At 36.5% G+C, this 22,996-nt stretch overlaps 1 protein-coding gene across 2 annotated transcripts in view; it reads right to left on the bottom strand.

Annotated features, from left to right (window-relative positions):
- The window catches only part of MAP3K15 (mitogen-activated protein kinase kinase kinase 15), an 81,017-nt gene that overhangs the window by 13,982 nt on the left and 44,039 nt on the right, over window positions 1–22,996 (bottom strand). For both annotated transcript variants that reach the window (XM_058825317.1, XM_058825316.1), the window contains 12 exons: window positions 17,112–17,282; window positions 16,146–16,258; window positions 14,996–15,155; window positions 14,240–14,390; window positions 13,730–13,837; window positions 12,327–12,376; window positions 9,238–9,333; window positions 7,728–7,815; window positions 4,002–4,135; window positions 3,273–3,400; window positions 1,430–1,560; window positions 1,018–1,123 (listed from right to left, as the gene is read on the bottom strand). In XM_058825317.1, the coding sequence (XP_058681300.1) occupies window positions 1,018–1,123; window positions 1,430–1,560; window positions 3,273–3,400; window positions 4,002–4,135; window positions 7,728–7,815; window positions 9,238–9,333; window positions 12,327–12,376; window positions 13,730–13,837; window positions 14,240–14,390; window positions 14,996–15,155; window positions 16,146–16,258; window positions 17,112–17,282 (1,436 nt within the window). The remainder of the gene's footprint in view (window positions 1–1,017; window positions 1,124–1,429; window positions 1,561–3,272; window positions 3,401–4,001; window positions 4,136–7,727; window positions 7,816–9,237; window positions 9,334–12,326; window positions 12,377–13,729; window positions 13,838–14,239; window positions 14,391–14,995; window positions 15,156–16,145; window positions 16,259–17,111; window positions 17,283–22,996) is intronic.

Consider the following 22,996-nt stretch of genomic DNA (forward strand, 5'->3'; position numbering starts at 1 on the left):
CTTTTCTTAAGATATCACTTCTCCATATATCATCCCTACTGACAATCAGTTGCTAAAAAAGTCACTGAGAAGCATGCAAAATACAGGCAAAGAGAATGATAATGAGTAATAATGAGATAATGAGTAAAAATAACTGAGAAAGGTAAATTACTTCAGAACCTTAATTTTATTTGCATGGCTTCCTTTGTAAGAAAGCTGGAGGAGCTGCAGACATACCACCAGAGAGGTAAAGGGAAGTCTTGATTTTCACTTAAGTGAAGTTTGTTATCTCTTGTCTTCCACTCTGAAGCCATCCATGACTAGTGGCTTTGTCTGTGTACCATTTACTTAAACTGCAGGCAAGTAAGAGGCTTGTGCTATAAGCCTTTACATAAGGCCATATAACAAGAAAAACCACCATGTTAACCACATCCACTGATCACAGAAACTATGTGACCACACATTCATTTTTTAATGTGGAGTTTCCCCTTTTGCTCAGTAATTTTTTTCTCCCTGAATATTACAAGTCTTTAAAACCTTGTTGTATTAAAAGCTGTTCTGTAACACATCAGCCTAAAATTTTCCTGTAAAGTCGTCTTTTTAGTGTTATTATCCAGTTGGTTGGGTTTTATAATTAATACCTCAAAACTGAAAGTGTTCATAATTTTGAGTTTGGTTTTCTGCACTTTTAAACATACATCTAGAAAGTGTGCAAGTGTAAGTTACTAATACCAAGATCATTAAATGGAAAATTTGCTAAATTCAAGTGTTTCCAGATCTAATTGCAACTATCAATTGCTACTTAAGGAACACTTTGAAGAAAAAATTTTACCCCCAAAAAGTAAAATGGAAGAGAGTTTAATTTAAAAAAAAAGTCAAGAAAGCAATCAAGCCTATGTTTATGGTGACCACACTCCCATTTACTCTGCCCTGCAAACAGACACCCCAGAGTGTTTTCATCACTAAGCCAAAGAGCCTCTGGGCTTGAATGCTAAACCTGTCATGAAAATGTCAAACACTCTGCTAGATTAATCTTACCTGTAAAGGTTTCAGTGCATGGATTGATTCCTGCCAGCCGTTTGGAAGTACCAAAATCTGATATCTTAACCACACCACTGTAGGTGTTCACCAGAACATTGTCACCCTGGTTAGGAGAGGAGAGGGAAGGAGGGGAAGGAGAGAGGCAACAAGGGAGGGAGGCAGCAAACAGGGAGGGGGAGACAGAAAAATACAGATTTTCAATCTCAATATTCCTTCAAGTTTGCACTTATCTTTGTAATATACCTTTCCACAAAGCAATATTCCAGGAGCACCAGCAGAAGGTTTATACCTTCCTTTTGTTTTCAGCTTCCATGAAATCCTAGTAAAAATTCCACTTCAGATTAAAGCAAAACTAACTGAAGTAAAGATAAAAAGCAAATCAAACAAGACACACAAAAGGAAACATTACCTTTATATCTCTGTGTACAATCTGGTTCTCATGGAGATACTTGAGGCCTTCCAGAATCTGCTTAGTGTAAAATTTAATTGTAGGTTCTTTCATTGGGCCCCACTTAGATCTTAAGAGAGCTGAGAGGCTGCCTACAGGAGTTTAAGAACAAAGTGTATCAAGATAGCAAATTCCCCAAATTAACATGAAACATGTACGTCTGGATAAAGCCTTTGCTCAACATCCTAATGTAAAAGGAAAGCAGTACCCATGATTAAGCCAAATTCTTGCTAGATCACTCATAGCAAATAATTTGCTGCTGCTCTGGACTGATTATTTCTTATTTGCCAGGTCAGGTTCTACTCCCACAACAAGAATAAATGTTCTGACAGAGCTGGATCCATCCCCCTCACTTCACTGTAACAACTGCTGAGACTACAACTAGCAGCCATGTAGCCCATAATGAAACGAGGACTAAAGGAAACACTCTACCATGTTGTACATTGTACTTCATAAACCACAGGTGTGGGCAAAGACAAGCTGATTTTCTTGAGGCAGGGAGGGTAGAATGTATATCAGAGAGAGCCTCCTCTTTACAAATATGGCATCAACCTCTGGCAATATTCAGAGACAGGAAAGAAAGCTACTGAAAAAAAAATCCTGAATGGATATTCAGAGTAGGAGATGGGCCATCTACACATCCCCAATTCTAATAAAACTAATCTTTAAAGAACACAAATATTTAAATCATGGGGCAAAATAAAGAACAGTTTTACTTATTTAGCACAAAATAAACTAAGTGCAGTAGGTCTACTTAAGGCCAGAAAAATTCAGCTAAAGGAACAGACAGCTTTCTAAAGTGAAGTTTCCTCAAAAATCTCATATAATATGAACAGCTGGTTCCTTTTTAAGACTTGCTACAGAGTTTAAAATATCTAAATTGGTTCAGTAATATCTTGCCATTAGCAACGAATCTCAGCACACTTTACTGTGCATATATGAACAGGAAACAACACCAGCTGACACTGTGAACAAGTGTGGGAAAACAAGTGGAAGTGTTGGTATAATTTCATCACATCTGCATGAGTGATGCAGGTCAAAGTATCTCAGCTGTCAGATGAGAAGGTCAAAAAATGAAATAATTTCCCTACATCCCTTAATGGCCTGGATGCATTTAATTACAGTTTGAATGTTTGTTTGGACCTTTCTTAGAAAATCTGAACTTTTTCCCCCATTTTTCTTATTTCTGTTTTCACTTTGCAAATTAAAATAATGCAAATTCTAACACTCATTCTGATACACCCTTGACTCTGAAGAGTAAATGGCAAAATGGAGAAGGAAACAAGGTACAGAGGTTACAAAGAGATTTCACATCATCTTCCTCCAGCAGAGAAAGCTGGAGGAGTGAAACTGGAAATTATGAGCAAGGAACACATCTCACTTTAATCTCTAATCTACCTAGGGAATAGCAGTCCTTTGTACACAGCAGTTAAAAAACAGTACTTAATTGTTCTATCAGTGCCACTGCTCAAAAAGAAACTTACACTGAAAGCTCCAGTCATCATTCAGACACTTGAGCTCAATGGACTATACAGCTCTAACTCCACTATTTTTTAACACATGAGTATTTGAAACCAAATACTTTTAATGACTTTTCTCTAGGTGTAGAATTATTATAGAAAGGGGAGAGGGTACTGGAACCGGTACTCTCTTTCTATGAGAAAAAGGACTTATACAGTTAACATCCCAACAGAAAAGCCATACAGAGTGCACAAACTCATTAAGTGCTTATCTACTGACTTTCAGTCAGTTTGGAGTCCCAAATGCTCTTCCTTTGGCAGACCAAACTCAGCATGATACAAACCTCCTGGCACCTGCTCCATAAAAATTTTAATGTATCCATTTTCTGAAACAGATCCAAGATACTGGACAATGTTGCGATGCTTTAAATATTTGTGCAGTGCTATCTCTTCATGAAGAGGTTGAGAATACCTATTAAAAAAGAAAGAAAATAATAAAGAATTATTTCATCATGCAGGAAAAGGTTCTAGGCTATGCTTATATGCTAGTTTGACAACAGAATGTATCTTAGGGATACCACTCCAATGCTCAGCAAATATCTTGTCCACGACCTTAAAATGCAGCATCATTCACTGCCTATCCCAAAAAGGTACAGAGACAGAGCTCAGAGGAACTCTGGTGGAGAAACATGCCCTCCAAGAATTTATATGTGTGTCTTCTGTATCAATACATAGCACTGTCTTTGACTCCAGAGCTCCTCTCATGATTTTCACCCTCCTCAAAAAGAATACAAATGACATGCAACTAAAACCAATGTCTCCTGGAATGTAAGATACGCATGCAGATTATTTAACTGTCATATTTATGATATATATCATATATTTTCCCCAAAATTACAAAGTCTTTATTATCAAAAAGGTACTTTTGGATAGTAGGAAATAGTAATTGAATTTCAGTATATTGGCATCTTATAAACTAACCACACAGAAACACATGCTAAGAGGAGCCAAATTTTCAAAAAACAACTGCATTTTTGTTCACAGTGTGTACATAACAATGAACTAGGTCTTACCTGCTGTCTCTCTCAGGTATTTCTTTGATGGCTATTCGGACCTGGTTGCTAAGGTCTCTTCCAGCGTAAACTATTCCATAAGTGCCTTTCCCTAGAACTACCCTTTCACCATTCTCATCATAATCATATTCATACTGTAAACAGAAAAGACAAAGTAGCACAGAAATTGTTATCACTAACACTTGACATTACAGAGAGCCTTAATGCCAGTTTAGCCCAGCACAAAGGTGTTGCTGCAGTGCAGCTGGAGGACAGCAGGTTACCCACCAGTCTCGCGCTTTACACAACTTACAAAATTTCCATCTTACTTGCTTTGTAATACAAACTTCCTTAACCAGCTTTGAGAAATACGCATTCATCCAAACAGGGAACATACCAATAAACCAAATTCAATGAAACATTGCTGTCAAAATGAGCCATTCATGTATTGTCTCTAAGGACTGCTGACAGAGCTTTCAGAACATCTAAATATATGGAACATAACCTAAAATTTTGAAACCAGTGGTTTAATGAATAGATAAAAGTAACTGGACCATATAGTCACCCCAGGATATCCCCTCTCACAATGAGATTTTTCCAAAGGGCAGAAAAAAATGTTCATCTTGTCAACAAATTATTAAATGTAATGGTGGTTTCCACTGCTGCTGAAACGTGCTTGGTCATATTTTCAGCTGAACAACTCAATGCTGGTTCACTGACTTCAGCAAAGTTACACTAATTTACACCACCTCATATAGTAACCTTGTGACAGAACTCCCCATACTCTAAAGGAGTGAATGATGCTTAATGGAAGTGTACCTCAGACACTGTATAAAACCAAATTTCTTACGGAAGCTGAGTTGAACAGCACATCCATGATTCAAATCAGGGAACTGATAAAGGATGAAGGGAACTAGACAATTTCATAGTCTCAGATATTGTCAGGAGTACACAGATCTCCCTAGTATCTGCCCATATCCAAGAGGATGTCCCATATGGGAAAACTGCAGGGTATTCTCTGTGGCCTCATGTGATTTCCCTACTAAAAAAACAAACAATAAAACTTTTTACAACGGCCATAACTATGGACTTTTCTGCCAATGACCACTTTTTCTGCATTGTCCAATGTAACTCTGTGACACAGAATGCAGCCTTGGAGAATTCCTTTGATGTGCCTTCCCAGTTCACATGGCAGCTCTGCTGCCGCAGTATCCACACTCCCCCTCTTCACCTCGGCAAAGATGGCAACTTTCATGCTGCTGTATGGAATGTGCTAAAGGAAACCCGTCTGTCACTTATCCTAACAGCATATTCTGCTCAGTGGAACTAAACTGGAGCAAGCACAGCTTTAGCACAGCTCCATTTACCACATTTCAGCACTTCACAGCTCACAACATAATCTCGTTACATGACAGGCATAACTGACCCAAAACGCCATATGCAAAACTTGCCAGGTTCTTTGGTAGGAGCACATCCAGCTTTCACAGCTATCATATGACATAAAACTGTGCAAAAAAAAAGACAGCAGTCACATTGCAGAATTTAGGATTGACAGCAACTCCATCTGCAACACACTGGTCCTAAGCCAACCCTTTAATTACTGTGGGGAAATCTATGTTCTCCAGTCTGGGTCCCATGATAGACGAAAATTGTTGGTATTTAGAGTTCAGTGTTAGTTAGTAGACAGTTTAATAGACTTGTATATACTTGATGTCACTTTACATTTGCCTCTTCTCATCCCAACATCTACAAGTATTGAATTAACCACTGTTGGTTGCCAAAAATCTGAATAAGTGATACACTGGCTGTGAAATCCAGCCAGTAGGTACAAGTAAACAAGTGTTCATATCTGACCTTCTGTAAGGCAGAGTGTTCTTTAGATTATCCAATTGGGGCACAGCAGGTATTCTTAAAGTGATAGCAACTTCTTATCAATATATGGAAGTGAATACCCCAGGGCTGAAGGAACTGCAACATTCACACTCCTTCAAAATACTTGCTAGCTGTAAAATTAGACTGCAGTTTATACATAAAATATACAACCCCTTGCAACAACATGCTCTTAAGGATTTTGACTGAAATCAGATTTTCTTCCCCCAGACTTTGCAGTAGGTTATTTCCTCCTCTTCCCCAAATATAAACAACTGTTTTATTAACAGCAAGAACTGTTTTCTCTGTATTAGTGGAACCTATCAAGACCACATAAAGCTGCATTTTCCTCAGTGTCACTTCTTAAAAGTAAGATCTCAAGCTGCAGAAAGGCATTAAGTGTTTTTCTTTGTTTATACATTAAACTAATTATTTCTCCCCTTCAGAAGTCCTGATTTCTGTTTCACTGCCATAAGCTAAGACAATAAGTACAAGGTGACAACTGTGAAAAGTTCAAGATAGGCAGAATGATATAGCTCAAAGATTTAAAATAAATTTCTGTAGTCACATCTCTATGTATCATTCATTCATGCAGGATTGCTTCCTCCTATGCATTGTCAGTGATTTTTTCAGTTTAGTTTTTAAAAGGCTCAAGCCACGATGAGCTCACATCCTCTGAGAGACTGTTACACAGCTGAACAGACTGTGTTGTGTGGAGATAGCCTGGCTATTAGCTGAGTACATAATTATGTAATATAAAGAACTGCAGCTATAGTTAATACCCTGTCTGTACCAAGGCAGAGCCCTGAAGCTGTGTCAAGACCACAGATGGATGTATTAAACTGGGCTTAACAGATGTGTGTATTTGTCCTTTCCGCTTGAGGAAAGAATTCTGTGGCCAAACGAACTCCAAACTCATCTTTCCCACTTTATTTAGCAGTACAGCAGAGAGTTCTATATTTTCTTTTTTGTCCCCTGAAGCCTCAAGTCCCACAAAAGCTCACTACCATGAACAGCTGCTCTGAATAGTTGGCCTAAGAGAATTGCTGGAATGAGACACAATCAGAAAGATGCCCAGCTCAAACAAGCCACAGGAGGGTTTTCATGCTCATTAATTGATTGATTAAATTTGCTTGTCCAAATAAAAATTACAACCTACCTTCTACGGCGGCTTTTCCGATTTCAAAACAAATAAAAAGAAGAATAATTAATACAGGGTATGTATTTAATTGGACATCTGCTATGAGTCACTTTCTCTTATGAAGACATGGATTCACATGAAATCCACATGAAATGTGAATAACTCTTTCCAAGTTGGTTGCTTTTCCTTTTTTCCTCTCTGTACTAATTAGAAAGAAAGCCTACAGCTACTGGATTCCTAACATGGATGTTACAGTGATAAGAAAAAAAGCTCAGTGTATTAATCTGATCCTAAATACCTGCAATATCTCTGGGACAGAAGCCTGTCAAATGAAATTACTTGGAGTAGTAATGGTATCAAGTACCAGGCAGAAAAACTAAAGTACCTTTGTAGTGGCTTTTTTTTATCATTTATTTAATATTTTATCTTTTTTATCCACTTGAGCCAGCTGATAACAGTTGACTCTTATCTATACATTGTTTACAAGAGAATACAAACACAGTAACACATTTCATTAAGGATTTAAGCAGTTTACAGTAGTAACAGACCCACTTCATTAAAAAAGTGTCTTTTCAAATGAATGCAAATCTCATGTACAAATAATTTTGAAAGAATTTAAATTGCATATACAATTAAGGAGTTAAAATTATGTTTATCTTTCTATTTTACTGATATGAAACTGTAGGGAATACTGAGAACAAGTTTCAGAGTTTTCAGATCTTTTATCCTTGACATACCTCCAATGTGTCTCCATCTATTTCTCCTTCTAGTTCCAAAGTATTACCAACTGCATCAGACAAAATTTCTTTCACTAAACCACAGAATCTAAAAAAAGAAATACAAAGCACAAGATCAAAGAAGAATACCCTTTTGGAAGCAGATTAAACAGATTCTTGCAAGCTGGGCATTGCTTTCAAGCTAATAAACTGACTAGCATGTTCACAGCTTGCTTTCATTACTGACTTTCTCCATATTTATCCCATTTTAAATGATGAAGAACATCAAACACAACCGAAAACCCTCATTATTTATAAAATTATTATGTTCGCTGTAGTAGAACTTGATAGTTGCTTGTTTTTGCAATTGCCTAGTAAAATCTTGGTAGATTCAACTCAAATACTTTTTCAGTACATGTTTGGCTGCAAGTGTGATTATTCAGTATTTCAGAAAATCAGATGTTGTAGCTCTTTGTCAGGCATTTAAAAAGCTAAAAGTATAAAAGTAGCAATGTAGCTAGAAGAACAGAGTTTTAACTAATTTCTAGTTCTCCAGGGTGGAGATACCTAAGTACAAGAACATTTTTTCCTGTAGTTCCCTGCCTGAGCCACTCATTTTTTTCCAAATTCTATAAGAAATTGTTAACAATTACTTAAACATTTTTAAAATACTAATTTAATTTTTTATATCTCTTTTATTAAATAACAGAGTCCTCTTGAACGGACTCCTGTAGCACACTGAATCTGGTATGAAAAATGTGTCCATGTTTCATGAGACACCAATTGCACTGGCAAATTAGGGCTGAGGAGGTAACATTAATTTTAGTGTTTCCTACCTTTTATGCAATGCACACTGCAAAGCTAGTAATTTCCTTTAACCTGAGTTTATTCCATGTAATACATAAGTAGTAATTATTGCAAGAAATAGTGAATGTACCATTATGCTCCAAAACCTAAGTTGTATTAACAACTCCTTCCTACACCATTCAGAAGGTGTATTTGCAACTGCCAGTCATAAGGTAGAACTTAGTCTGTAAAGATTTAGGCCTAAAATTCAGTTAGCCTGCTTACTTTTTAGAGACAACAGATCATTAGAAAACATTTAACTACAGGTGCAATCGGTAACACAGGTCTCTGACACAATGTAAATTAGAATTTCTTGTTACACTCAGATACTCTTATTTAAATCAAACTGAACAGACACAAAAGGGAAAATAAAACAATGTAGCACCTTACATGACATAGCCAAGATAAAGAAAAATGGGATAATAGCTGCAATTTAGATTAAACTGGTTAAGCCTTTTTCAGACATAATGATTTGTAGGTAAACTAACCAGAATCACACAGGAAGTATAATGGGTATTCTAATCACCTTAAGCACCACCGAGTTTACATTGCTTCTTCATCAAGAAAAAAATAAATGAAGAAATAATCTGTTTCTCAAGCAAAAATATTGGTTTTCAATCTTTATGAAATCAATTTTATTTAAGATATAGATAAGGCATGCAACATTCACACAAACTGAACTCACCTACTACATTGGTTTTCTGTAGAAAAGTAGATTTGAAAGTCATCATAGTTATCATGGACATAAAGAAAACAACATCGTTCATCAAACTTGGAAATGCTGTAAAATTCACATTAGGAAAATGTTATTTTGGATACAACTTTTGTAAGAAATAGGGCAATGAGGAGGGTTTTTTTTAATGATGAACACTTAAGAAATACATTTTTCACAGTTAATTACCTCAGAGAAGCACTATGTAATTACATATATTTTCCTTATAACTAGGAGTTTTCACCTTATTTATATAGTCTATAATCCTACCTCCATTGTGATAAATAAGCTGCTGCTTACTTTGGTAAAATACTGATGTGTATTGAGGTTGGTTTATTGTTCATCTCCACTTCGGCTTTTACACAATTCCATCAGATTCCATGGTACTTGATGACACCTCAATGGAAAGTGAATTGTTCTGACACTAATTTAGCTATTAAAAGAAAACCTTTCCTTAAAGATTGAAAAGTACTTCAGGTTTGTATAATTCCATTGCGCCTACAAAAACAACTGAACTGGGAAATACCAACAGTGTAACAGATCCTTCTCAGTCTATATTTTTAATGGCCTTAAAACTGACAAACTAGTTTTGGGATGACCAGTATTTACTCCAAATTGCAGCAATAATTCTGAAAAAGGGATTATTTATTGCTTATTGTGTCATGCCAGTGTCATATATATCCCATATAAATGCACTGAAGCAAAAAGTGAAATGCCATAAAACACAGTATCAATATGAAAATAAATCTAAGAATAAACCTCTTACACCAACCATTTGCACTGAAGTATTTTGCTACATAATCCCAAGTTGTTAGGCTTCTTAAGGTATTTTTGTGCTTTAAGTTAAGAAAATTTCTTAGATTCTTGCCTGATCTGTTCAGTCAAACTCTTCTATTTTGCATATATTGTGCTGAGCCAGTTACTTAAAATACATGACAGCACACAGCAAAGTTGCCACATGTTACATGACCAATTGATGTTGCTTGTTGAAGCACCATTAAGGACTACCTCAAAAATGTTCAAAAAAATCTGAATTTTGCCTGAAAACTTTTCTAAAAATATGTGAAAATAATAACTATGCCATTCTTTAGTTTCATTTAGTATAGCAATTTCCAGTATAACAAGTCAGACAAGCACATATCAGACTTGAGAACTAAGAGACAAAATAAGGTGACTCTCCCAGGGGCAAATATAAGACATCAAGACAGAATCTAAGTAACAATACTGCATTATAAACATTTTCATGTATGGGGTATATAAGATGAACTGGTTAGTATAAATACAGTTTAGGAGTTTTGAGTGTATTTTAAATTGATAACAATTTTTTTTTTAAAGGAACGGAATTTCAAAAGTATAGTAATTTGAAGTTGTCACATACAAAGCAAACATATAACTCCAATAAATTTAAAAAAGATTGCCTCTTTGGGCTTTGTAATACAGTGAATTTTTAATCACTCAGCAATGATTAAAAATCAAAGCAAATGAAATTATTTGCTTGCTTCCTTTTGATTAAAGTTATCTTTCTCAAAGATTAATTTCTGTGCATTGTGTTGACAGAAGTTAATTAATGTAGTACAGAAACTTTATGCTGAATTATTCTTAATAAGTTCCACAGACTTCAATAATTCACATTGCATTGGAGTAATAGAATAAAATACCATGTAAAATTCATTTAAACAAAAGCCTGCTTTTTCTTTTAGAAGAAAAGACTGAAGTTATTATAGAATCTATGTCCAAATCCACACTTTCAGGTTTTCAACTGCCCCCCATATTACTCAGAGAAATACTACTTCACTGAGCTTACTTGCTTAGGTAAATTATGCAAGCTCAGGGAAGCAAACCTGGGACCTAAAACTTCAGGCACTCTCAGTCAAGACCAAAGCCTAGAAGTCCTCTCCTTTCAGAGCTACAAAATCCATAAGGTATCTGAATTTCTTCTTGTACTTGAATCAGAAGGTTTGTCAAGCACTTAAGCTTATGCAGTCACACAAGTGGTCCTAGACAACAGCAACAGATGTCCCTAGAAAGGCCAGATCCACCAGTGCAGAGACCAGGAGCTCAGAGAGAAGGCAAAAGCCCACCTGGTGTTCCCTGTACTGTTCCCTGAACTACCAGTTCCTCTGGTTCTTAGCTGCAGCCTGCATAATTTAGAGAAGAGATAGGCTTAATTTTTTTTCCTCTCCTGGTGTTCTGTCTCTCACCCTTCTGGCAGCAAAACAGCCCAACTTAACATACATAATCTACTTTCTAAATGTAGTAATGCATTTTGCAATTATTAACATCAAATGTGAATATTTTCTATCCTTTCAGTTCTCAGAACAATCCTGTTCTTTCTATATAATATTCTCACCTTTTTTGGTTCTAATATTTTGACCCATTTACTTGCGACTACTGTTTTCATTGATCTAAGCATCACAAAATGGAACTGTCTTAACTATTTAAAGGTTAGTCCTTGAGAAACTCCACTAGTAGTCTACCTACAGCTTAAGAATTATTTTCTGTCCTTAGCAAAAACTACATTTATGCCTCATTTATTAGTTCTCTAATAATTCAAGTTTTAGCTAGCAGGTATTTAAATAAAGCCATATCAGAAGCATTTCTGAATTCCAAACAGAAAACAGATACCATGGTTTCATTTACTTACAGATACTTTCATTTCATTTACTTTGCTTCTTTCACTTATGGAAGGAAGCAAGAAGCACTAAGGGCTCTTCTTTCCTTGTGCTCTCCATGTTTTTAAATGCAGAGATGCTTATAACTTCAGTGAAACATTTAGAAAAATCTACAAAAGTCAGTTACATAGTGGAAAACAAAGAAGTCTACCAGAGAGTAGAGACACCTAATAACCCTCTCAGATTTGAGTGTTCCTATGAGAAATGTACACCTCTGCCCATGCATGGAAAGGAAAACCCTTCTGTGACATTTCAAGGCAGGCTGGACAGAACAAGCTTTTATAACAGGCCACTGAAAGAGAGAGATTTAAGGTAGAGCCCGGATTTTGCACTTACGGGAAATATAAAACACACACAAAAAGACACTGAACTGTTTACTGACATACCAACCTTATTCCCCTAATGGAAGAAGCTGTAAAATTCCATTCATGAATCTGTTTCTGTAAAGAAAAAAAGATAAAATCAACCACAGTTTAATGATTTAATACTGAAAACAAAGTCACATCACGGTAAGCAAAAGAAAGGTTTTCCAACATGTCTCTCTCTTTCCTTCTTTCTCTCTCTCTTTATTTCTTCCCCCCCACTCCCACATTTTGAAATAAGATTAATACCTGGGTAAATAACTTATACATACATTGCTATTTTACTTCATTTTGAGGAAAAAATGAATATAAATGGCACAGGGTAGAAGCAAAGGCCACATTTCCTCATGTAAATTCATCTTGAAGAGTAACTTGTGCAGCACAATTTACCAAACATGTTTTGATGCAATACATCTACATTTCACATTAAACATGGAGCAGACTATGTCCCACTCTTATCTAGGCTCAAAGGGAAAAGCAAATTCACCAGTCTCCCTAAGAAGTTTTGAGCCAACAGCTTTGGCCCAGGGAACACACTGGAGGCAAAACAGAGGAAGGACAGCCTGTGTCTAGGACTGCAGCCCACCATAAATCTGATTATAGCTATGAGCTGGATCTTTTTTAGCAATGTCAGATATGCACCAAAAATTTGTTCCACAAAGCAAAATTGTGTCAGACACATTCACCTGAAACAGTGAAGTAGAAAAATGTACCAGAAAAATTGTTCAGAGATCCAGGTAATCATGTGGTCTTGTCCTGCTCCAACAAGCTCCTTTTACACTTTGTCTCTAGCCTTTGGTCTATTCTCCACCAATGTTGTTCTAATACTAGGAAAGTGTGGCAAAATACATTGCAGATTTCAAGTGTTTCAATGTGAAACTGAAATTATTTATAATTTTTAAGAGCTGACACTGTCTATAACTGTGCCTACTCCTTTCTTAATCCCCTGTGACCCTATCCAATAATCCAAGACACCAAATATTTTATTTCTTGACACTTACTTGTCACAGGCTGCCATTTTTTCTAGTTTCAAATATTACAGTTGTAAAACTTTAAAATGCCTGAAATATTGAACAGAATTCCGGGCTTTATCTTTACTTTTAATTTTTGACCTGCATCTTAACTAAAATCACGGAATTCTAATGAGAAATATTATGAGCAGACCAAATAACCCATGCACTTCTGAGAGACATGGTCAAGAAAAGTTAAATCTGAATGACATCAAAACCATTTGATTTCTAATCACAGTCACTCCTTTTACTTTCTCTGTAAAATGTCAACTTTTGTATCTTCACAAGAGATGCTGAGGCTTGGGCTTCACAGAAATGTAGCAAATTTAAAATTCTTGTAAAGTGCTCCAAAGTCTACATGTAAATAATTGCTTTATGCAAAATGAATCAGTAAATTTAACAAACTTGCTGACAGTTTTACCATTTCAGGGGGAGAGACATGCCACAAAGACAGAGAGCTCTCATCTGCTTCACTGTTGATTGAAACATAAGCAGGCTGGTAGACTTTAGTTGGTTCTATCACCAAAACCTGAAGACAGAGAGCATTTTTCCTTAATAAACCAGTAGCTAATAGACTACAGCATCTTCAGATGCTCAGATAGACAGAAGGTAACTTTGAAGTAAGACCTAAAAAATTTTCAAGGGAGACAGGAGGCCAAGACTAGGTGGGAAAGGTCTGTGTTCTTATGAACAACAGAATAGCAGTATCACAATTTGTTAAGGGAGACTTACAAGTTTTTTTAGAATGCTTTTAGGTTGGTGGGTTAATTTTTTTATAGCAGAAAGATTAAGAAAATACAGGAGTTTGGTTCATGCAATGAAACAACAGGCAGTTAAATTTTTAAGTATTATGTTTAGAGTCTTCCAATTCTTGTAATATCCTATCCAGAAACATAAAACATACAAAACTTGTTTGGACATAACATCTTACTGGAAATCTCAGTCCATTAGTTGTTTCTTTCGTTGCCTCAAAAATTATATCTAGCCAGAAAGTCAATCTTTCTTGTTTAGGAGAATGTTCTATGGTGAGTTTCTTGAAACGCTGAATTAACATCAGATTTTGAACTAATGATTTCAAGTACCTAGAATGTATTGAATTAGTGAGTTAACAGAGAGAAAACAAAATTCAACCAGATTCTAAAACCCCTTCACTGACTTAGGCATCCAAAATGAAATGTGTTTTAAAAACTACCACAATGGTAGTGTTGATATTTACAGATTTCTGGAAAGAATAGCAAGTTTAGACAAAGCCTTGAGTAATAAGCTCCCATGGATGTTCATGAACAATAGCCTTTAGCAAATGGGTATGGTTACACAAGTAGTTACATGGGGATTAGACAGGATATGATGAACTAGAAGATGGTGGAGGGAAGCAGCAGCTATCTTAACTCTGAAAACAATGGTTTCACAATTTTTCACAATTACTTTACAAGGAGTCATTACTAATACCCAAATTTTTTCTTATAAAATACATGCTTCAATGGGATATAACCTGACAATGCTGGATAACTTAATTTTTCACCTTCCCCCTTCCTTCTCATAATAAAAGAACATAGCATAAACTAAGAGTTGCAAACAATCTGCGATGGAAAAAGCCAGTTAAATTATCCATGTGACTGCAAGATTTTTTTAAATTTGTGTATTTTCCCATAGTTTAGTGCTTGAGCAACAGCCTTCTACCACATACCACACTGGAGGTTTCAGCTTAAAAAGCTTCTCTGCTGCTTGGACTGCTTTACCAACATCATTTGCCAGCATGCTCACGCTGAAGAACTGTCCCACATCCCAGTAATTGTTCATTTTTTCTAGGCTTCCTTTTCTTCCCAATAAACTGTTTAATCGTACACCTGTAAAATTTCAATTGGAAACCATAATTTTCTATCACTAAAATACTCTTTTGAGTTTTTTACTAGTAAGTTGATCAGTAAAAGACTAATTTAAGACTTGATTAAGCATTACTGATGAAAATAAACAGGAGTAAGTTTTCCCCAGAAAATAACATTGCACAATACAGAGGAAGGATCTGCAAATCACACCTCCAATAAAGAACCCCCACAACACAGGGCTGAAAAACCTCTTTTACTTCCTGTCTGTGCTATCTGCCTCCTGATTCTCAGTGTAAGATGCACAAATCTGTGTCCTCATCTGCATTTACTGCAAGAGATCCATGGCTAGAGGTTCACACAAGTCCGCCCCAGAGCAAGGTCAGAGGAATAACTTAAAGCCACCTTTGCACTCTTAACATTTAAGGCTCAAATATGCATTTCAGATTCCAAATATAATGTTCAACTATCATCTCCCTAGGAAGATCTGCATATCTGTTTCTATTATGGGATTTCTTTGTAAATGTAAAGTGATGTATTTTAGTTAGCACATATATGGAAGACTGATTCTAAGTAGACAACAAGTAACTCTCCTGGTAGGTCCTTCCAGGCAATTATTTTTGTGGATCTCTCAACTCAGTGACAACAGAAACCCTTTCCTGGCATTCCTGAGAAGTGGGCCACCCTGTCTCTTCCTGGTTTTGTGCCCTGTTGGTTCTGCAATGGGATAATCTCTGTGGTGCAGTAAAGGCAGTTTACAGACGCTGCTGAAGCTGGTCCTTTGTTGTTCTCCAATCTCTGGGGCCCTTTAGATGGGTCATGATACCAGAAGGCTGCTCCAAGGCAGCCAGAAGGAAAATGTGCCTTTGAGATCCCTGTGCTTTAGGATGCCATCCAGGACCCACCACAAAAAAGCCTGAACCACCCTTGTGTCTATGCAACCCATCACTGCACTGTTTCTTCATAGGGAGAGAGGCAGAAAACCTGTCTGTGGCACTGTGTGTGGCTATTTACCTATTTTTCTCAGTTCCATTGAGCTTTCAAACTGTTGTCCTGCAACAAGCAGCAAAACTGCAAGGTTAATTCCAGAATAAAGAGTTGGCTGGAGTTCAAATCCTTTGCGATACCTGCAAAGAAGAGTCAAGAGCTCAAATCTTATTCTTTAGAAGAACAGAAACATTGCAAAGTTTTGGTAGGTATTTTAAACTATTGATTTACTGAAAGGGTTGTATGATTAGTTGGCACCAATGGCCCCCAAACCCTTTGTTTTAAAGCTTCATATTCATTAAAGGTAAGTGAGACACAGCTGACACAGGCTGAGTGCCTGCCACTAGCTGGTGCAGGATCAAGAGATCCACCTGAAGCTTGCAAGTTCACTGCTACCCACCCATGTTGTATGGGGGGAAAGAGAGGGTGGGAGAGAATATTGCACAATTACAGTTCAAACCCACATTGCTAAAATTCTTGTACTCACAAATATGATTATACAAACACACCTATATGAACAGTATGTCAGTGAGAGCCTGTGTGCATATGCATGCATTAATGTCTTCAGAAAATTTATAACACAGTTTATCACTGTTTTTCCTTATATACAGTAGATCATTGCTTTTCCTGGGGATCCAGCATGGAAACCATCCTGGCACAGAGGACTAACATAACTCCATGATCTCACTTGTATTTCATTTTGGTCTTAAGACACATCAATTGCATATTTCCTCAATAAAGACAGAGATTAGTCACCATCCCTCCCAATAAAGTGCATCATTCAATTTCCAGAAGAGTTTATAAAGAGAAGCAATGAAATGCATGTACACAGATGTGATGCTCGGTAAACCACTTATTCAAACAGGACCCTGAAAAACAGAGATAAATAGAAAAACTGATCTTCTAATTATTACAGCCCTGGTTTTCACAACCAGAAGTTAAAAGTCTGAAAATGCTTTTAAACAGATTTTTTGGTGGTTTTTTTCCTATTACCATTCAATGGAATGATCTCGACTGTTGGTATCTTTACAGTCAGAATCAAGAAACATATCCTTGTAGATCCTCCCACATAAACAAAACATGTCTGGAGCAGGGTGATCACATGTCTGCAGGACTTGAAGCATAACTTGTAGTGCCTTCTCTCTGTCTCCTGCATTATTTCTTCTGAAATCAAATACAGAGAATAACATAAATGAGTTCAGACCTGAAACAGTAACTGCAAGATGAGAGAACAGTATCCCTCATCTATCCCACAATCCATCCATCATACACACACTTGACTTTATTTAGACTGATGCATGATTGTTGGCTGACTGATAAAACCCAAATTCACTCTCCTGTCATTGGTCTCTATGTGTAGCTCACATAAGAACTGAAGCAAACCCAGAACTCCTCTTTGATAAAAATCTGCCATCTAATTTGATTCTTTCCTGTGTACACAAGCACACCCTGAACATCCTGCAATGAGAAAAAAGTGCCTGTTTAGTGTTCATTCCTGACAATACTCAACAAAAATAGCCATTTTCAGCATTCAGTGTGACAGATCATTCAGCTATGTCCAAGATTTGTAATCTTGAATCCAGAGGATACAGAAATGATATCAGGAAATACCAATTAATTGCAGAGGCCAGGTCAATCCAATCCTATCCGAAAGAATGACAGAGCTCAATATGGAGCCTTTGAACTCCAACAAGAATAGAAGGGTGAAATTGAACTGTATTGCTTAATTAAAATTGTTCAGATTACAAAAGGATTTGGAAAACAAACAGCTGTGATACAGCATGTTTTGACAAACATTTAAGAGCTGTGTTAATAAGAAAATGGTGATTAATTAACATTTCCATTCCTTATTATTATTAAACAATCAGATTTTTGGCCTCCATTTACCTTGCTGTTTTTCTAAGTTAAGAACTCAATATTCACTGCAAAAAGTCACTTAGAACAAACAACAATGTCTATTTGCAAAAGTAATGCAAACACAGCTGAAGAGTTTAATAGCCTCTTCAACACTTTTTTTCATCACCAGAGAGATTTAAAATATTTACCAACCCCTTTTAAGAACTGTTTACAATTTTCCAATCCCCACCTATATACCCATGAACAGGCCTACAAGGACTATGACTACTTTGTCAGCAATACCAGGAGCACATAATGGTTTCTGGTAAATGTATTACTTGCATGCCCCAAAAGGATTAATATTTACTGTAAAGGGGCTCTGTTCCTTAGGTAACCAGCTGATGCAGTAAGACCAGTAACAGCACATCTGTAGCAAAATTCAGGCTTCTGTGCATGTTAGGTGATGGAGAACATCTAATAGGATTAAACAGCTTTGTAGCTGGTTGTGAAGGCTTTATCCTGCCTTTGATGTCACTGGCAGAGCATAAACTTTCACAACAAGTACTTGAATATTTTTAAAGCACTTTTTCTTCAGATCAACTGCTCTGAAATAAATATTGGTCTTCTCTAATAAGCACACAAGGAGAAATTTGGTATCTTTTTTCAGTTTTACAAGAAATAAACAGGAGGTAAAAACTGTAAATCCATTGCCCAGGTCAGCATGCTCTAACCAAACCTCTTCTGGACAAAATTCTTTCACTAGGAGTACCCAAGTTTCACTGTTGTTAACACTAAAGCACAGAAAATTGAGTAAACAGAGCTTAGAACAAAATTAAGCCCTGATATTAAAAGTCCAGTAGTTCCCTTGTCTTGTATATTGTGATCACAAAAGTTGGCATGTGTTGTGCTCTTCCTGAAAACACAAGAAATGCACAACTAAAACCTAATGTTCCACTTTAGCATGGAAATAGAAAATCTAAAAATCACTGCTTTCCCAGACTTGACTCAAGTCTGCCTTCTGCGATATAGATTATTTATTAACGTTGATATAAAGAGGTGTTATGTACTGATTGAAAAAAAGTGTAATTAAAGAAGAAATATAATGAACAAAGCAGGACACTGCTTAAAATGGAACATTGTGCAGATTAACATCTCTGGTCATCAAAGGATCAACCTGTACACACCAAATACAACATTAGGAGATTTTTACAAAGGACCAAGCTCTACATAAACATTGTACAAAAGAACTTAAAATGAAAGATCTCTCTCTTTTACAGAAAAAAAAATGTTAAAAATAATTAAATACAACAAAATTTAGCACATGACAAGTATGCACTCATATAACAGGATATAATTAAACAATAATCAGTTTAGGTATATTTATATTAGACCCTGTTTTTCACTGCAGCAGACTTTAATGCCCATTGGATGATACATAACCCATACACCAATTATAATAATTTACAAATTTAGGAAATTCTCAGCTTTCAAATACCAAAAAAGAGGGAACAAACAAAGAAAACACCCAAAAAACCTGAACGATCACATAAGCTCCAAGCAGGTTCTCTGAAGTCAGTATGAAAATATTCTGTTGGATAATATGCAGAACTTGTTATGTTTGACCAAGACAAATTTTCATTTCTTATTTCAGACCCCACACTTTGTCAGGTCTGCATGCCTGACAGCTCATAATTTGTTTCAAGGTGCCTTGAAGCAGATTTGTGGTGTTATCAACAGAGTAGAAGAGATTACCTTAAACCCTTAAGGCTTAGCACTGGCTTCTATTTTTTTAAACCAATCTCAACTCTGTAAGCTTCCCCGTGTTCCCCAGCCCCCATTTAAAGCCACATTAGAACAAATCACAAAAACCCTGTCATAAAGGACTGCTGGAGGTCATCTAATAGAATCCCCCTCCCACAGCAGGTCCATGGCCCAGCACTAGATCATGGCAGGCCTGGCTGTGTCTGAAAAGCTGAATCTATCAAACCTCCAAGGATGGAGACGCCACAGCCTCTCTAAAAGGGGAAATCTGAAATACTGTATATGATGATGCACAGGCATGAGAAGGAAGGCAGAAAATGCTCTCTTTATGGATTACCTTGGTGCACCAGGTGAGATTTGCAAAGCATATCCCCTGAATATGAAGTTTTATAAGCCAGAGCAGAATCTCAGTAGGGTGCTACAAAAATGACTCTACCAGGTCATTTTACTGCTCCTGGTGCTTGCAGGCCACCTTGCACTGAAATACAAATGTCCCTCATGATATCACACAAACAAGTCAACTTTAGGAATGAAAGAGAATTTTGAAATAGGCATTTTTCAATGGTGCTCTTCAACACACAATCTGTTAAACTTTTCACATCTGGAAGAAGACATGTTCTACCTTAAAGAAGTTTGCATACACACTCAGTGAAAACATAAGCTACTTTCCATATTTTTCTGGGGTTTATGGGGCACAGTTTTTAGAATCACTACTCACAATCTGAAAATTCTTTCAAAATATAGTTTTAATGGTCAATGAGGTAAGAAAAAAGAGTACTACTACAATTTATTTAGAAACTATATTAGAAAACCCCACAGGTCTTGAAAAGTGTTTCATAAATCTACTTTTTTTTCTTACTGGTTTCTTTGTTAGCACATTTTAGTTCTCTTACTGCAATTGTTACCTTGTGAGAACTTGCAGAGAAACCAAACAGAGAAAATTAATCTACATTATCTGAATATGGCAGCAGCAGAAACTACTGCCAGTTAAGAAAGAGATCTGCAAGTTACTTCCAAACACTAGGGCAATTATGAAAATATCCTAGTGCTCAATAAAACACTGCCAAGTCTCCCCAAGCACAATGCTAGGAATTAAAAGGAAATGATCAAGGAATAAAAATTAAAAAAAAAAATTCATGATGTCTTTTACAAATACCCAGCACATTAATTGTCAGTACTGTGCACAGTTTTAAACTTTATTTAAAAAGGAAACTGAACTATTAGGATTAGGGGAAAAAAATTCAAATTGAGGGAATTATCAATGACACAGAATTGTTTCTGGATGAAGAAATCTTGAACAAACTAAGGTTTTTCTGCCAGAAATGGCTACACAGGAATTCTTTTTCTTTAAACAAAAGTTGTCCTGCTGGGTACCTTTATAGCCTCTAATCACTTCCTCAGAATTTGTGCCAATATTCTGCTGCCAGTTTGGTTTTGCCTGACTGCAAAACCAAATCCTCCAGAAACTGCTGGCTGATTCACTTGCCAATTTGCCAGCTTGTTCACTGCAGTTCTGCCATGTGGTTCATCTGTCTGCTGACCCTACCATGCTTCTTCAATCACAGAAGCAATCGTCTCACTTTCCTGGTCTACACAAGCCTCTTGCATCTGTCTTCCTGTCTTATCCAACTGTCCACTCCTCCTTTACCTCCCTGAATTATTGTGTAGGGCAACAAACTCCTATCACAGCATCGCACCTGGAATAACACCTGGAACACACAGTAAAAAAATACAAGTGGTTTTTTTTACTATCTCTTTGATATCATAGCTCCTTTCTTGCTCTCCAAATCCATCCCCTTGATGGTGAATCTTTCTCTACACTCTAGTCTTTATAAGGAGACCTAGTTTTAAATATTTCTAAACAAAAAAACCCCAAACTTCCTGCTTCAGAGACTGGTTTTACCAGCTTTAAAGAACTGGCATGGTTACAGAGCCAGAACTACACTCAGTGAACCAGGCCTTTGCCCAACACAGTCAACAGGAACAATGTGTGTTTCACTGGGACAAGAATTAGCTCACTCTGTTGGTAACAGATAGTGTAATCTTTTTTTCTCAGCTTTTTGTTCACATCTTCCTCGGTATGGTTTGCTTCAATCTAGCTAGATGGAGAAGACTATATATGACAAAAAACTCTTGTATTAATGGAAAGTATTTTCTCAAGGGAATAAACATTTGCTTTCCTTTTCATTTCATGTCTTAATGACAGCAAGAACATTTTTAAAAATCTTAATTATTAAGAAATATGAGAACTCATTTTAATTAGAGTTAGAATTAGTTAGTAATTTTTAAGTTAAGATACATTTCACTGAGGATGTAATTTGCTTTTAGAATCTTCAATATTTGAAACAGTGATTGAGGAAAACAAGACCCTAAATTAGGCTTTGACAAGAACTAAATTTGCAAGCCTCCAAACAGATATGACAAAGAAAAAAACTAGCTTTTTTCCCTCCTTCGTATACACCTCAGGTACTTCATGAAAGCCAGGCATGTAAAAGGAGGAGGCCTACAACATGTTTTTTTACTAAATTTGAGTAATCACAGAACAGAACATTTTAAATACCCTAGTGCTTAACAATGGGAACAATTTTCAGTGGCTACTATTATTCACAATTACTAGCATTATTCACAATTACTAGTGATTTTCTACTTGCACCCTATTACACCCTTCACTTGTTAATTGCCTTCTTTTATTATGGTACTGGAATATGTTGCTTGTTAAAACACAGCATGCCTGAGTTAAATAATAGTGACTGCAGCTGTCCTCATCTTTAATATAAAGGAAGATAGAAGTGCTCTGAAAGGGACTAAAATTTTCACAGTTCTGGCCTCATGCCAGGACTGGGTTTGGTTTTAAAGTCTACTCTGTTTTGAACAGAATTTGGCATAGCCTTGGGCCTCTTTGCAAGTGTCCAGGACATTATAACTCCAGCTCTGGTAAATAAGACCAATTAGAAAATTTAATTGGTCTTAAGCAGTCCTTACACAGTGCTTGCCTCCCAGGCAAGGTGTACCATGGACTGAAACAAACAGCCATCCACATCTGGAACACCCAGCCCTCAACAGCACAGCATCTTACTTCATACCCCAGCTGTGAATACAAATATTGAAAATACTCATGTTGCACATTTGGACTGAACTTATACCTAAAGATGTCTAAATTAAGATACAATTAGACTTACATCTCAGCTAGGAGGCAACAAGGAACAATGTCTTAAACCAGCCTGTCTCTGTACAGAAGGGAGCACTGTCTGCTCTGTTCCTGTGTTACATCCAAATTATTC

The sequence above is a fragment of the Ammospiza caudacuta genome, chromosome 2 (assembly GCF_027887145.1).
Source record: "Ammospiza caudacuta isolate bAmmCau1 chromosome 2, bAmmCau1.pri, whole genome shotgun sequence".
Classification (NCBI taxonomy): domain Eukaryota; kingdom Metazoa; phylum Chordata; class Aves; order Passeriformes; family Passerellidae; genus Ammospiza; species Ammospiza caudacuta.